At 42.9% G+C, this 16,755-nt stretch overlaps 1 protein-coding gene across 1 annotated transcript; it reads right to left on the reverse strand.

Annotated features, from left to right (window-relative positions):
- Positions 1–10,060: 10,060 nt before the first annotated feature.
- On the reverse strand, positions 10,061–16,394 carry BMP10 (bone morphogenetic protein 10). The gene is made up of 2 exons (XM_024558618.3): positions 16,038–16,394; positions 10,061–11,157 (listed from the first exon to the last, which is right to left on the reverse strand). Exons 1-2 carry the CDS (start codon positions 16,369–16,371, stop codon positions 10,217–10,219), a joined length of 1,275 nt encoding a protein of 424 aa, XP_024414386.1. The 5' UTR covers positions 16,372–16,394; the 3' UTR covers positions 10,061–10,216.
- Between the last annotated feature and the right edge of the window lie 361 nt (positions 16,395–16,755).

Here is a 16,755-nt window from a genome sequence, read left to right on the forward strand (position 1 = left end):
TGTCTAAAAATTCATCAGCACATCCCTCCTTCAGAAGATGGGGTCTAATTCCTATCCTGTTGATTGCGGGCTGGCCTTAGTGACTACTCATACCCAATAGAATGTGGCAGAAGTGATGCTGCATGTCTTTCAAGGCTAGATAATAAAAGACAATACAGCTTTTGCCTCACTACTGCTCTTGGGATACACACTCTGGCAACCTTTTGCCACCATATGAAAAATCCAGTTACCTGAGGTAGCCATGTGGAGACACAACATGGAGAGAAGAGGAAGGAGACAGAGACACAGTGTGAGAGAGAGCGAACGAGAGAGAGACTCAAGGAGCCACTGGTCAAGTGTCACACGTGTGAATGAGAAAGGCTTCAAGATGACGAAGCCCCAGCCATCATTTTGCAACTGTTGTTGCAAACCCTGTTTGGGTACAGAGTGTCACACAGTGAGAGATAATGGGAACACCATCCAAGAACACTGCTTAAAGGCATGAAGGGCCATTACTACAGAAGAACCTGGGGCTGGACCCTGGATTCCTGGGCATTACAGAAGGAGTAAGCAACTGGCGTTCAGGTTACAAGAACTATAGATTGGGAGGCAATTGCAAAACTGGAGGGTTTTGAAGAACTTAAAAAAAGTGAAGCTTTAAACTTTTTCCAGCCTTAGTGAAAATTTGGCTTATGATGGCCTAGCCAGGGAAAACTTTCCTGTTTCCTCTATGAAGCCAGGACAAGCAGTGCTGACAGATTTGACTAAATAAAAATGTAAAACTTTTAAACATCAAAACACATAATTTTTGAAAAGTTAAGAAAGGTAAGGAACAAACAGGAATACTATTGATAGAATATAACGAAGCATTAATTGTATATAATATAGAATTTCAACAAATCAGTTCAAAGAATATAAGTAATATGAACAATAAGTTAGAGACAGGAAAAGTCTATTGATGGAATAAAGAGAATTAGAAAAGAAATGTATGAAATATAGTCAAACTCACCAATCATTGCAGAGATAAATTTAAATTTTTTAAATCAAATTTATTGTACTTAGCATCTGTATTAGTTTCCTAGGGCTGCTGTAACAAAGTACCACAGACTGCGTGGCTTGAAGAACAGAAATGTATTGTCTCCCAGTTCTGGAGGCCGGAGTCTGAGATCAAGGTGTCAGCAGGGCTGGTTCCTTCCGAAGGCCAGGAGGAAGAACCTGTTCTGTGTCTCTCCCCTAGCTTCCGGGGGTTTGCTGGCCATCTTTGGAGTTCCTTGGTTTGGAGATGCATCACCCTGATCTCTGCCTTCATCTTCACATGATGTTCTCACTGTGTTCACGTCTGTCTGTGTCCAAATTTGTCCCTTTTATAATGGCGTCAGTCTTACGGGGTTAGGCCCACCCTAATTGTAACCTGATTTCCTCTTTTAAGACCTTATTTCCAAATAAGGTCACATTCTGAGGCACTGGGGGTTGGGACTTCAACATACCTTTTCTAGGGGACACAAGTCAACCATTTCAGCCTTCACTAAGAAAAGCAATAGCATTGAACATTGGAACCTGTATAGATCCAACACTCTTGTACCCGCTGATGGAGTATAATTAGGTAAACATTTTGGAGTGTAACTTGCCAATATTTCTCAGAATGATATATGCTAAATGTGCACATCTTTTGTTCCATAATTTCACTTTTGTCAATATAATAACATCTAAAATAGGCAAAGTCAACATGAACAAGAGAATTTCTGAGGGTAAGATGTCCAGGGAAATGTGAGGATGATGTGTTAGGTATCGCTACTGTTTTAGCACTGGCAGGTATTGTGGCCAAGTGGATTTCAGCTTCACCTCTCGGAGCTGTCCTTTAACAATGAACCCTGGTAGCTCGATTTATGACCCTCTGAATAGCTTATTTGGGAACGGAGGGGATAAATATTTCATATTTCCCTGGCTCTTTCCACTCATGCAAACTTCTGAGCAATATTTGACTAAGGTTGACAGATTTAGCAAATAAAAACACAGGGCACCCAATTAAATCTGAATTTCAGATAAACAATGAACTTTTTTATTTCAGTATAAGTATGTCACATGCAACATTTGAGACTTACTTATACTAAACAAATTATTCAGCAAGCAAAATATAACCAGAGACATTGAAATTAAGAACAAATTGACAGTAACCAGGGGAGGTGGGTAAGGATGACAGGGGCGGGGGGTTGGGAGGAAGGGTTGTCAGGAACATGTATGAAGGACACATGGACAAAACCAAAGGGGAGTAGGATCAAGGGTGGGAAGTGAGGATGGCTGGGGTTGGGGAGAGTGGTGAGGGGAAAATGGAGACAACTGTACTTGAACAACAATAAAAAAAATGTAAAAAAAAAGTATTCATTGTTTATCTTAAATTCAAATTAACTGGACATCCTGTATTTTACCTGGTGACATGATTGATACCTGACCCCAAACTGTGCAAAGCAGGTGGGCTTGGTCCTTTGGGAGGCAGGATGCTATGGCGTGATTTCACTGTTTGTACCTCATTCAGGCATATTCTCAACTGTGTTTTGCAGGAACTTTTTTAAAAAAAGTAACAACAACAACAAAGAACAAAACATGTGACCGTTGCAGCAAAAGATGTAACAGGAGCTGGTCTCATGTAAATATTATGTTAATTAAAGCAGAAGGGTCTGGAGCATAAACAAAATAACTGCCAGGGGCTGGTTTTTGTTCTGGCTGGGCTTAATATAGTAACTCCGTTCCCATCCTGTTAGCACTCTTTTCTTATCAAACATTGAACTGGGGTATAAGGAAGTTTAAATTACCCGTGATTGGAGATCCGTTTTCTAAACACTCGAAACAGATGGTTCGTTGCCTGAAAAGCATGCTTCTTTTCAGGGAATGCAGGGTTGAGCTTGGTTATTTCAGGAAAATGTTTTGCTGGAGCTCGTGTATTGACCTCAGGTTTTCCACACTGCTCAACAGTTTCCTCTGATGCCTGTTTCGTCTGCTTCTTCCGTGGCGTTTGCCTGCTCTGCAAAGGCATTATTTTTAACGCTGCCTGCTTGCTGCTTAGACACTGTATCAGGCAAAAGCCCAGTTACTCCTCCCACACAACTTCTCCCAGCTTCGGAAAAAGAGCAATAATCATGCAGAAGAGTTTTAAAAGTGAATGTCACTTGCCAGTGTACAATTGATAGAGTTGGGCACCACCAGCTGAGCAACAGTGAATTTAACAAAAGGATAATGTCCTTTCTGCCCGTTTTTGAGGGGACCTGGGATCCAATCCGGGATCACAGGCTGCATTTAGTGGCCATGTGTGCGTAGTCTTTTTAAATCTATAACAGTTCCTCAATCTTTCTCTGCCTTTCATGGACATTTTTAAAGAGTACAGTCTGGTTATTTTGCAGAATGTTCTTCAAATGGGTTTATTTGATATTTCCTCATGATTGGTCAGGTCACGTCATGCATTTTAGGTAGAAATGGTAATAAGGGGGTAGAAATGGGTTTTCTAACACCACTCCCATATTGTGCAAACATGTTGGCCCGTGTCCTATGAGTGAGAATTTTCTGCAGAAGCCGGGTTTCACAGTGCGGCTTCGCGCTTTCCACCAAAGAACCTCACTTTGAACTGACTGGCCTAAATTTTTGATAAGATCCTTAGAACCACATTTAAGAGTAAAAATGGACTGGGGTGTCCATGTGTTTCTGGACTTTCTTCTCAGGACAAGATGAGCATTTGGATCTGTGCTAATGGTCTAAGGAAGGTTAAGAGAGGGCAGGAACTGGTTCTTGTAAACTGACAGTTCGGGAGAGTGAGTCGGAGATAATCACATAATCCATTTATAACCACCCAAGTTAACAAGCTCTCACCTTCTCCAAATAGGCCCCTTCTTTACAAATAGTCACTTCTGCGCAAAAGTGGGCTCTTGGCCATGTGACTGGAGTCACAAACAGCCAGTCTCATGGAATTATTTTCCTACAACACTACAAAGATCAATTTATATCAGGAGCACTATTAGAAACCATATCACGTTATTATTATTGTTTTAAGATTTTATTAATTTATTTTTAGAGAGGGGGAAGGGAGGGAGAAAGAGAGAGAGAAACATCAATGTGTAGTTGCCTCTTGCACACCGCCTATGGGGACCTGGCCCGAAATCCACGCATGTGCCCTGACTGGGAATCAAACCAGCGACACTTTGGTTCGCAGGCCAGTGCTCAATCCACTGAGCCACACCAGCCATAACTTATTATTAAATGTATAATCTCAGCTTTGAAAATAATTTTTTCTACCCCCAAATAACTTGCAGCCATGTCTGCCCCATGCAGTCCCAGGCTGTATTAGTAGACAAGAAACTCCCAGAACAAAGGTGGCTGGTTCTGAGCTGCCAAACTCTGGTCAGACACTTGTGAAGACCCGGTCCAGGCACCACACTGTGAGAGACATCCATAAATGGAATTATTTACAGAAAAGAATGAATAGTTTGCTAAAGAATTCGACTTGAAGACTAAGAATGGTATTTTGGGCTTTTTATGTCCAGCCCTGGCCTAAGCCCCAACGTGTGTTCTCAGCTTTCTTTCCTCCATGACTAGAATGCTTGTCTTGCCCTTATCAGTTGTCCTGATACTGAGGGACAAGGGCTTTGCTCCCTGCTAACACGCTGGCCAGATACAGCCTGTCAGCCAGGACTTCAGAGGATACCCCCCAAAAGAGGTGCAGGATGATTATCTGATGGAAGGAATTGTATCCACCTGGGACTCTAGGTCCTTCAATACCCACATTCTGCCATAAGAATGAACTTCCAGAACAAGCAGCAGGGTCTGTCTGTCCACCAGGCCTATTACATGCTCAGGGTGGCAGGGGCAGGTCTACGCCCATTGCAGGCTTCCACAAGTTTCCATCTGGCTGAGGGAGCTCACTGCGTCTGGTCTGTGGTCAGACACACACTACTGCAGGAAACGGGGGTCAGCGCATCCAGAAGGGCAGGAGAGCTATTTGCAAACTGTGGGGCCTTCACGAGGATGGATTAGGTAGAGCTATGAACTGGGACTTTATGAGGGACACTGGGAGAGACTTCAGTTCCGTGTGAGGGAGAACTCTCTAACAACCTTCTGCTTACCTTTTTCTCTCCTGCGGTGACTTATGTGCATAAAGAGCTGAACTATTTGCTAAACTGAGTACAATTGAGGCAGAGTCCTCTGAAAACGTAATAGGTGCCCTTAAGAAGGCAGCACACTCCCTTCTCTGACATTTGCAAGATATGAGGAGTGTTTTTGCTGGGCTGCTGAAGGGAGTGGAGCATGCAAGATAACGTTTAAAAGTCCCTTCTAAGCCTGAGATTCTACGAGGCTCAGTAATCAAATTTCAGTGAAATTTAACCTGGATATTTTCCCAAAAGTAATTGCTCTTTAGTGTGCCTCATTCTAAACTCAGAGAGGAAATATTTCTCAGTAATTGACAAAGAGGAGACTCTATCATTTGCCACATAAATCTCTGGAATTCACGGGCTTTACAGACAGAAAGTAGTGTGAAGTGGGAGAGTCATGTAACAAGAGAACCTCCCTCTCTGGTGAGGCCACTCAGAAGCTAAAACCTACTTATTGTTTCTTCAGGCCATCTGCTACTGACATAGCAGGAAGTTCGATTCCACCTGGACATACTGTGAAGTGGAGATGGAAAAAAAAGTGAGGAAAGAAAGCAAGTCAGATTTCATCTCAAGGAAAAACAAGTCTCAAATAATTATCAAAATAATTTTTCCATTTTATTTAACAAGATAACTCTGAATGTACACATTTAATTTACCAACATGGTGTAAAATATTTCTTTCCATCTTCCTTTTAGTCTAATAATTTCTACATACATTTGGACAGAGATAACAAACAGGGTTTGAACATAAGAAGATGAACATGCCTCAGCTGATTCGGTGTGACCGTGGTGTCAGCTGATCTTCCGTATTTGTGGAAGTTGGTTAGTTGGGCACGAGCCTGTCCACATCCCGCTGTGATCAGGCCAGACACTCACAAACAAGTGCTCATGCGCAACAGACGCATGCTGATCAGAGCAGTCATCCCTGACGAAGTTAGAACCTCAAGGATACATTTCCACGCCCAGAAACACCCTTGTATGTGGTTATTGTACAGCCTTAGGTACTTTCCTTCCCTCTGATGTGTGAGATCAAGTGTGCTTGTTGGGGGCAAGAAAATGCAGAGTCACAGTGGTGTTCCTTTTTCACCAGATGGCAAAGGGCCACGTGTAACCCATAGTGATTCTCTGAAAAGATCAACAATTCTTAAACAGGGCAACGTCCCTTCTGGGCTACAGACAAATTATACATTGTTTTGCTATAACACTGCTGGGCCTTATGGGGTGTCGATGAGTTTGACAAGAAGTAATATGTAAAATTCCTTTCTAGGAAAATATCTTATACTTGAAGAGTATAGATCATAAATAATACCAAACCAATTGCTAATAGTTCTGGGAAAAGTATTTACCATTAATTTTTCCAGGCCAAAAATTATACACAGGCAAAGAATTAGGCACTTTGAGGCTGACTCTTTTAAGAATTACTAAATGAACAGTTTTTACATTAATAGAGTAGCTGGCCCAATTACAAAGGGATTTATCCAACCAAGTCCTTGAATCGGTGGGCCAAGGCAAGCAGCGGATGCAGTCAGGGGTGGGGGGTGGGGAGAGCAGCACCTAGTTTGGGAATGAAAAGCGCCGATTAATACTGAGCAGCAATCATAGTCCCTCACAGCATTTGTCTCTGATGGAAAAATGACAATGTCAGCTCATGGAGTGACAAGAATTTATTGGGTACATATTTTCTGGAACGTCTATGCTTCAGTTTAAAGTACCATTCAGTTAAAACTGTACTATTTACACATCAGAAAATATGCCAGGGGCTCAGAGCATGCCTCCAAGACACAAATATACAAGACGATGGCAGGCTTATTGCAAGACTCCCTAAAATAATGGGAAATGATGATGCAAAAAGAATAAAAATGTGGGCCAGATATTGTTAAGGAGCCATACTCCGGGGAAGGCACTACTTGAAGAGCACAGAAGACTATTTTACCCAAGAGGGAATTACAAACATAAAAATAAAATATTTGGTATTCTACACTATCATACAAAAATAAATATATCCATCAATAAATAGCAGGACACCTAGAAACTTTTACGTGACTACTGTGGCTGTTGGCTGCCCAAGTCTCCCTGTTAGAATTCTCCTCAAGAACTGTTTGGGATTATCGACTTAAGTGAGGATAACGTGGCCATTAACCTGTAAAGAAAAGACTGGCGTGGGATGTAGCCAAGGTCTATGATCAGAGAAGACATTAGTGAGCCCTACTTTCCTAAGGTTCTGATGATTTTATGGCCTCATATTAACGCAGCGACATTCGAGACATGCAGGCACGCTGCAAGAGGCCTGTTGAGAGCTGGGAGGACTCCTCTGGTTATGGTTTATGTTCTTTCATTCTCTGATGAGAAGAAAGCAAAAATTTTAAAAAGTCACTAGCACATTTGAACAACCGATATGCGGCTTTCTGCACCTTCTTTCCACAGGGAAGAAGAAAATCAGGAAAATGCATGCTTACGTCTGGGCTGCGGGAAAAGAAGCAGCATCTGGGATGTGCAGCCTGACTGCAGACAGCCTAGATTTTCCTGTGCCTTTCACAGAAGAGTGATCAAAGCTGCTCGCGACAAGACTTCTCCAGGAACCTGGCGAGGCAGCAGAGGGCGAGGCAGCAGAGGGCGTGAGCAGGGTGCTAATAGCAGTGGGGTGCCAGAGTCAGCAAGCATGGCTCCTGAGAGCAATTGTGAAGTTCGGGAATTTTTACAAGCTGGTTGACATGACTTTGGTACCTTGAAATAGGCCAGGGTGGGAGATACACATCAGGGCACACTCACCCCAGGACTGCTGGCTGTACAGCATTTGCCAGCTGTCCTACATATTTTAGACGAAATATTGCCTGACTCTTATCAAACTAGAACTATCTTGTTCAACTGAGGTTTTATCGTATATCTATTACAGTGTCCTTTAGAAAAGATAAGAAGTACCGTAGAGTATATGATTATACAGTGTGTACCGTGGATGTAAAGGATGCACCACATCCCGCTGAGGGCTCTAAGTGTGGCTTTCCAGAGCCAGTTACACACACACACACCGCACATGCACACACACCGTTGTATAGGGAGGCTATTCCATAAATGAATGTTTCTGAATTGCTGACCACCTCAAATATCACTCACTGTATAGTCCCTGATGGTCGGAATACCACTTTTTCAGGACAGTGAATTCCCCAGGACCTTCCCTCTGTTTGCTCCCAGAATCTATGCATCCAGATGTACAGAGGCGAGGTCCAAGTTGGGCAAAATGTCTTTCAAAATAGCTTCCCTTGCCTCTGCTTTCTAGTGTGAGATGAGTTTATAACCCCAAGAGTTTTGTGAAAGGGAGGCTGAAAGGGAGGTTTCTAAGGGTAAAAAACCTGCCAGACTTCTGAAGGAAACATTCAATAGGGTGAGGGGGGACAATGTACTCGAAATCCCATTCCAGATTCTAGCGTGAAACATCTGTGCCTCCTGCCTGCAGGTGTCAGAACAGTCTGAGAACTCCACTTCTCTGGTCCTTCCTGCACAGAGACCAGGACACCTTACGGGAGGTGGGGACGGGCTAAGACCACAGCCAGAGTCTCAGGGTCCTTCCCGCTGGCCAACTGCTGGCCGACCCAGCGGACCATTGCTGCCAATACTTCCCAGTCCCTTGGTCCTGGCCACTTCCAAAATGGGAAGACTGCAGAATGGGAAGGCTATAGAACTTCTCCCATGGGACAAACCTGATTTCAAAATTCAGGCTTAGCTTTCTAGTCATTTGCTTGTGTGTATTTATGAATTCATTACTTAGGTGGATCTATTTGGACTTTCATTTTCTTTTTCTTATACTTAAGAATGCTTCACAAATAAGCCATTTCATAAAAGATATTATTAAAAGCAAATCAAATTAAATGTCATGAGGAAAATAGAAATTAGAGCTCTAACTTCATTCATCTTGAAAGAAATGCTTTTAGGTGTCCCTCCAGGTCACAGCAGAAACAATGAAGGCCCATGAAGTCAAGGGACATAGGAATGGGAGGACGTGAGGCTCTGGGGCAAAGAAGAAAGAGGGAAGGAAAAAGGTGGACAGAACAAATGTAGAGGGCAGAGGCAAAGGAGAAATATTAAGGATGGAAGAAAAATATTAAGAAGTGAAGAGTCCAACAGACAGATCCCTTCTGATTTTTCTCCTCTTGTTCTTTGAAAATTTTATTTCATCCAAAAGATTTAATTCTCCAATTAGAACTGCTTATAATTTCATAGGTACATCCTAGGATAACATCTAGATTCTCTTCCCCTCCTCCCCTATGTGCCCCCTTCCACCTCCTCTACCCCCTGCAGCAATAAAGGCCAACATTGGCTTTGCCTTCATCTTATCTCAGAAACAGATGCCACCCTGAAGCCCCACTGTTTTCCATTATTGACCAGGCGCTGCCCTCTAGAGCATGTCGATACCCCCATGGGTTTACCCCTTGCTATTGTACGTTAAGGCCATTACCTCTTGAACCCATTTGGTTTCTGCATCAAATAACCCCTCTCCTCAAACATAAAACATCCTTTACCAGGCCCTGCTGCTCTGAACACTGTCAGAAACTCAACTGATGAAAGCTCACCTGTATTCTCGATAGTATTTAGAAAATGTAATAGTTCCCAGGAGGGTTAAATTCCTGGTGCAGATTGTCTTCACGTAAATCCTACTCAGGGAAGAGGTGACTGAGAACGGACCGTTGGCTTTGGTATACACGCATTTGATTGAGTCGTGCATGTGTGTGAGTCTAATGTACCTCTATAGAACCCAGAGAGCTTTATAAGTTTATCTATGTACACATATACATACACAAATGTCTGCCTTCTGACACTATATTTCTGCTTAGGGGGTCCTGGCTTCAAATCGACATAGAAGACAAGCAGTATGGGTTTGCCACTTGCCATTAGAGGTGGCATTGTCAGAAAATGGCAAGTCCAGAGAAAAACAGATTGGAAGAAATGAGACTGTGTAACATAATAAGCATTTCCTACAACAAATTCACCTGTCCATTTCCCTAAGGCAGTAAACCTCTATGATCTGTACACCCTTATTAAATAATCTTATTAAATAAGGACACAAAATATACACATATACAGTTATTAAATAAGCAACAAACTCCTTTTCTATCTGCAGCCACACTCAGCGACAGCCATGCCTTCGTATTTAAACTTGTAGGTGACGACACCTTTGTCTAAATAGAGGATGGAGATGGGCTCTAGCTTGGTGGGCACACAGCAGGCTTTGGAAGCCTTCTGGGAATTCTTGAGGTGGACCAAGGCCTGGATAATGGCATGTTTTGTGGGTGTGAGATGCTCTGCCAGAGGGTAGTTGCAAACACCACGGCATTCGTAGGCTTCATATCCAGGCGGGGCGATGATCCAAGAGTCCCAGCCAATCTCCTTGAAGTCGATGTAGAGCGGGGTCCTCTTGCAGTAGTTTCCTTTGGCATTCCTTCTGATGCGGGCAGTAGAGTCATAGATGATGTTCGACCTCATCTGCAGCAAAGCCTCTTCCCCGGGTCCACTGGAATAACCATCAAGGCCCAGATTGTCCAGCTCCAGAAGCTGCTCATGGGTGATCATTTCACTCAGTTCCTCGTTCTGTTCCTTCTCACTGCTTTGGTCATCAGAAAACACGACGAGCAAAGGGACATGCTTATTCTGGGCACTGGTGTCTATTTCCAGTTGTCCCCTGCCAGTGCCCTCCATTTCATCGTGTCTGCTCTCGATGTGGACTTCCAGCTGGTGGGTGGATGAGCCTGACTGTTGCCAACGCCGGATGGCACTGGTGACATCGAAAGTCTCCCACTCACTGTTGGTTCCATAGACCTTCTCGGACACCAAGATCAGCATGTTTCTTTCCCCCTCGTTGTCCTCTTTGCCCTCAAGTGCTTCAAAAATGGTAATTTTCCTGTCTGCTCCATCATATATCATGCGATCTCTCTGCACCAATGTGTACAACCTGAGTTCAGCCATGATGACCTCTTCATGCTGAGGGATGGACACATTGAAGAGGAGAGGGTATTTTCTGAGCCCATTAAAATTGGCTGGTTGGGAAAACAGATCTAAAAAAAAAAAATCAGATTTGCAGTATGTTACAGAAAAAAACAGACTATTCATGTCATACAAGGGCCTCCAATGAAGGAAGTTTTATACAGAAAAAATGTGGGGATATCAAAGAAAATAAACACAATGTTAGCATTCTTTGACACAGAGAATACCGAGTCAATGGTAGAATGCTAAATTGAGTTAAGCTGTCAAGACTAATGAGGAAAATGGCAGCTGAATGAATGGTGGAAAAGTCGCCCAGGCTTGCCCGTGTAGCTTGCCAGCCACAGAATTATAGAACTGGGAAGACCTTGGGGATTGTGTGGGCAAGCCCCCAATTCTTCTAACCAGTAAAGAGCTAACAAATGAAACATGTGGTGGGGGTTGAAGCTTTTTGGGGATGAGGGCCTCATTATTTGTCACATTTGCATTTGTAAGGGGCAGATATCTCCACACAGTTAGCTGGGCACTGGTCTTCCTCAAGACCTCCATCTAGACCAGGGGATGGTAAACTAAAGCCCACGGGCCACCAGTTTTGGGAAATAAAGTTTTATTGGAACACAGCCTCACCCCTCTGTTTCTGTATTATCCGTGACGACTTACCTGCACTACAAAGGCATAAACAGTCATAAGAGAGCAACAGGGCTCATAAAGCCTAGAATATGTACTATGTGTCTGGCCCCTTACCAGAAATGTTTGCTGACCCCTCCTCACGAGGCCAGGAAGCTGGCCATAAACCAAAGGGGTCACAGCAGGTGATTTTGGGTATGCAGTCCGTGAGAAGGAGGGACATAAACCTTAGGGATAAACTGGCGCCTTAGTCTTACCCCCTCAGCACGTGGCATAGGGCTGGGCAAGTCAAATCGCTCAAGAGTATTTACTGAAATATATTTTTAAAGGTCCGTTAGTCTTAGAAGCATATCTCCAAATATTATCAAGTTGACTCTCTAAGAATTTTATAGGAGTCCAAAATTCTTGTACTCTTGCCCCAGGTAATACATTTCTAAAAGGAATCCCCAAGGGACTTGGTCATCCATCAAAGGGTTCCATGAGACCAGCGAGGCTCAGGACCACCAGTGAAGGGTTCTCTATCATCTTCGGCAGCATTTTCCCAACTACATACCCAATTTGTGAATTTAATATTTTTATTTAATGTGATCTGATTATTTTATACTTCCTACCCCTTTTAGATTTGTCCTAAGCAATAGCATTTATATAATGATGGGTTTGAGGTGGTATGGGGATATGTTTCTAGCTCACAATAATAAAAGTGTACAATGATTTCACAGGACTTATCCCTTCCTCTGGATATGGCCTACAGCCATTGTACACACGGCCAGAGGGAAGTGTTGGGCAATGGCATGCATTTCAGCTCTCTAGCACGGCTCTCAGGAGCAGCTGTAACCAGGTCTAGACCTCTCGATCCAGTCATTACTTTCATGGATCCTCTCCAGTGCAGGACACATGGCATTTGTTCCACTGATTCTTGTTGAAAGATGAAATAAATTATAAACCCTTCTGTTTAAAGTAGACCGATATCCTTGCCACTTGCCACAACAACCCTTTACTGGGTATTGCACCTGACACCCAGTGTAGGCTAGGTTAGGCTCTTGTGACTCTCGGAAAGCCCCATCCATCCCCTCATCTGCACCTGTCCAGTTGTGACTCCCCTGGTGAGACCGACCCTTCCCCTCCTCCTCTCTGGACATTCACGCCCCTCTGCACCACTTGAGTGCTCACTCTCTATCTTGCCTTTGACCTTTGCCATTTACATCTTTGTATTTCAGTTATCTTTTCATGAATGGATCTTCCCAACTAGACTGTCATCATGTTGGTGGGTACTGCATGTTAAACTCCTTTCTCTACCTTCAGCCTGCCGTGATGCCTTAGAGGCAGGTCTTTAAACATACTGATTAATTGATGACTCTGGGCATCAGATCAAACTGATTCATAACATATGTCCTTATTACATCAAGTAGATTGGAAGTTGTCCCCCCCTTAAAGAATGGAGGAGATGACTCCCCTTGGACAGGGAACATGTGAAGACCAAAAATAGGGGAGTAGACTGGTTGCTTGACCATGAGAAAAGTGCAGAATAAGGCTCACTATAGTGAGAGGGAAGGACGACAAAGGAGCACTAGCGAACTTTTGGTGGTGATGAACATGTTCACTACCTTGATTGTAATGATGGTTTCAGTGACTGTTCACATATGTTAAAACTTATCGAATTGCCCTGACCGGTGTGGCTCAGTTGGTTGGAGCGTCATCCCATAACCGAAAGGTTGCAGGTTCGACTTCTGGACAGGGCACATACCAAGGTTGCGGGTTTGGTCCCCAGTCTGGGTGCATATGATCCCCAGCCCAGGTGCATTCGATGCCCCGTCCGGACACATATGGGAGGCAACCAATCAATGCTTCTCTCTTGTATAGATGTTTCTCTCTCTCTTCCTCTTTAAAAAAGCAATGAAAAAATGTCCTCAGGTGAGGATAAAAAAAAGAAAAACCTATCAAATTATATATACTGTAAATATGTGCAGTTTATTGTATGTCAATTATATTTCAATAAAGCTGTTTTTAAAAAAGTCTCTTGTGTACTTGCAAACATAGTAATAGGTGGAGGAGTTATGTGTCTGAGCAAATTTCCTGTTCCAGGTGCTCTGCAAGCATGGTTGTATTTAGCTCTTTTGTCCCTGCGATGCAGGTATCGCTACTCTGTTCATTTTACACAGAAGAAATGGAAGCTCGATGCAGAGAAGTGACTTCCCCCAGATGACAAGGTTAGGTCAGAGCAGTGGCAGGAATACACGTAGTGCTTTTTCCACCTTGGAGGTGACAATTGTTTCCTTCTGATCAGTTAGGTTTGGAGGGATTGGGGGATTTGTTTTGTCTTGTTTTGTTTTGTTGGACTTTATCTCCTAGGAAGCTGCACTGAGCAGACCCGAAGAGTCACCAGAGAGACAATAGCAGCTGACAGGACGAGCCCAGTGCAGAATTCATGTCTTGGGGGCTGCGCATTTCCTCCTGCACACTGGCAGAGGTGCAGGCACCTGAGTTGTCTAGGGAGAGGTGTTCCTGCCCTCACTGATCTCCAGTAATGATAAAGAAGCTCTGCAAACTCCACTTCCTGACCTGAACCATCCAAATCCTCTGTGGGAGAAGTGAGAACTGAAAAACTCTGATTTTCATGGAGAATGTGAGCATTTTTCCGCTCACACCCTAAACCAGGCACCTAGGGCTAAGGGCTCAGAAACATTAGGAAGGAAAGGCTCCCAGAGAAGGAGACTGTTCATTTTCAATTCAGACTCACCTCCAAAGGAATCTGCAATTTCATCATGCCATTTCCATAATGTTATTAAATGTTGCTAAATAATATACCCAATATGTTACTAAATATTAGAAATTTTGATCTGTCAACTAAATTTTTAAGGCAAATGGTATCTCCAAGGACTGAGCAATACCTACTTAAAATTTTCTGTAATGCCTAGAATTTAAGGAATTAGTCAAGAATAACTCATATAGCCCTGGCTGCTATGGCTCAGTGGATTGAGTGCTGGCTTGAGAACCAAAAGGTCGCAGGTTCGATTCCCGGTCAGGGCACATGCCTGGGTTGCAGGCCAGGTCCCCAGTAGGGGATGTGTGAGAGGCAACCACACATTGACATTTCTCTCCCTCTCTTTCTCCCTTCCTTCTCCTCTCTAAAAATAAATACAATCTTAAAAAAAAAAGCCAACCAGAGAATAACTCATATTTATTCAACACTTCATAGCAAATGGAATGTTTCTTACTCAGAATCTCTTTTGAATTGCTTGATTATATTATATAGTTATATTATCCCCAACTTACAGATGAGGAAATTGAGGTTCAAAACAATTAAGCTCATTGTTCACAGCTACAAAGTCAACCTGCTCTCAAAATTCGAAATTCTGAGCTATTTCTCTGACACCACCTTTCTCTTTTTAAGAAGGTCTGGCCAACATCAATCTTCACTTTTTTGTACCAGGTGCAACAATGCTTTTTTGTACTTGGTTAATGAGTATAAAAGCATAATTAGTAAATATTAACAAATATTAATATTAGTTTCTTTGGACCCACAGTTTTTAACCATAGGTATCAGGGTGTTTTGGGGTTTTGTTTGTTTGTTTGTTTGTTTTGCTTACTAACACCATAATAAACAAAGGATTAACTTTCTAGTTCATTAGATTTAGTTACTGAGTAAAGATCTGGGAGGAGAAAACACTTTCCCACTGATATTTAAAGATTGTGCATCACTCTCGTAAAGAAATAGCTATTAGCTGCATCATTAACTGGGCCATGAACACTTCCTGAACTACAAACGGTGCTTCAAGGATATACTTGTCACATCAAATGCAGCACAACTTTAGGAAGGCTCTCTATGATAAGTTTCCATCCTGTCTGAACAACTTCTAACTAAGGTCACAAAAGGGAAACTCATCCAAAGTTTGAGCGAAACACAAATCACAACTTTCTGGGGTTTTTTATTATCATAATTTTCAGTCTAAGTAGAAGTTGACCTATTTTGTAATCAATCAAAAGCCAAATAGAAACCAAGGTCTATCTGGAAAAGTAACAATAAGGGTGGAGTAATAAGCCAACATTAATTTTTTGTATTACTTGCTGTCAAAATTAAAAAACTTTAAAGACCCAATTATAATGTGGAAATGGTAGACACTTTAGGACTGCGAATTAAAAGATATTCTTTAATACCTTTTAAAACCCTTTGGAAAATAAGCATTAACATGGAATAAGCCATCGTGTGCATTGTTTTGTGTTATCTGTGTACACACCCTTTTATTTTATTCCCAAGCCTTATAAATTTACTTATCACTTCTTGGGAAAAGAATCCAAACCAAATTTCATCAATAAAATGTCAACTTACCTTCATTTTTGAAACTCCTAATGATGTTGGCAGATGGCATGGAGGTGCGGTCTGTCGCAAATTTGTTGTAGAGTTCCAGCATGTACTCTGGAGGGTCAACCTTGGCTGAATCCTGCGTAGGGATGTCAGACAGGTTCAATGTCTTGAGAAACTCATTCTTCATGCTCTGCAGCAGTGTGTCAAAGTCAACACCGTCTTGCTCCGAGAAGACATCGTCGAAGAGGGGCATATCTTCTTCCAGAGGCGACTGCTCCAGGCTCATGATGGGGCTGCCAGAAGCAGAGTGAGCCACCAGGCAGAGGACGGCGCACAGCTGCAGGGCCAGAGGACCCATGACTCTGCTCGAGCCCCCAGGCCAACCCAGGAAGGTCTAGCTCTCCTGGGCTCTAAGTGGCAGTTTTATCTTGCGGGAGCCGAGCGTAAATGTCTCCTGTCACTGGAGACAAGTTTGGAAATTCTTCCTCTCTCTCCCTCCCCCTACCATTCTTCCTCTTCCCCCAAAGTCAGGTTGCAGTAATTGGATAACAAAATCCCCTATAGGGGCCTAGCCTTTCTTATCTCTCTAGTGTAAACTTGTGCACCAGATTTTGTTTCTATCTTGCAATCCTTTTTTCTTTTAATGAGCATTTTGTAAACATTTTCACATTCTGACTGACTGGCTGAGAGATAGGACAATTTTCTCATTGCAAAGGCTCTGCTTCTCTTCCTTTTGATTCAC

Source organism: Desmodus rotundus, chromosome 5 (assembly GCF_022682495.2).
Source record: "Desmodus rotundus isolate HL8 chromosome 5, HLdesRot8A.1, whole genome shotgun sequence".
Lineage (NCBI taxonomy): Eukaryota > Metazoa > Chordata > Mammalia > Chiroptera > Phyllostomidae > Desmodus > Desmodus rotundus.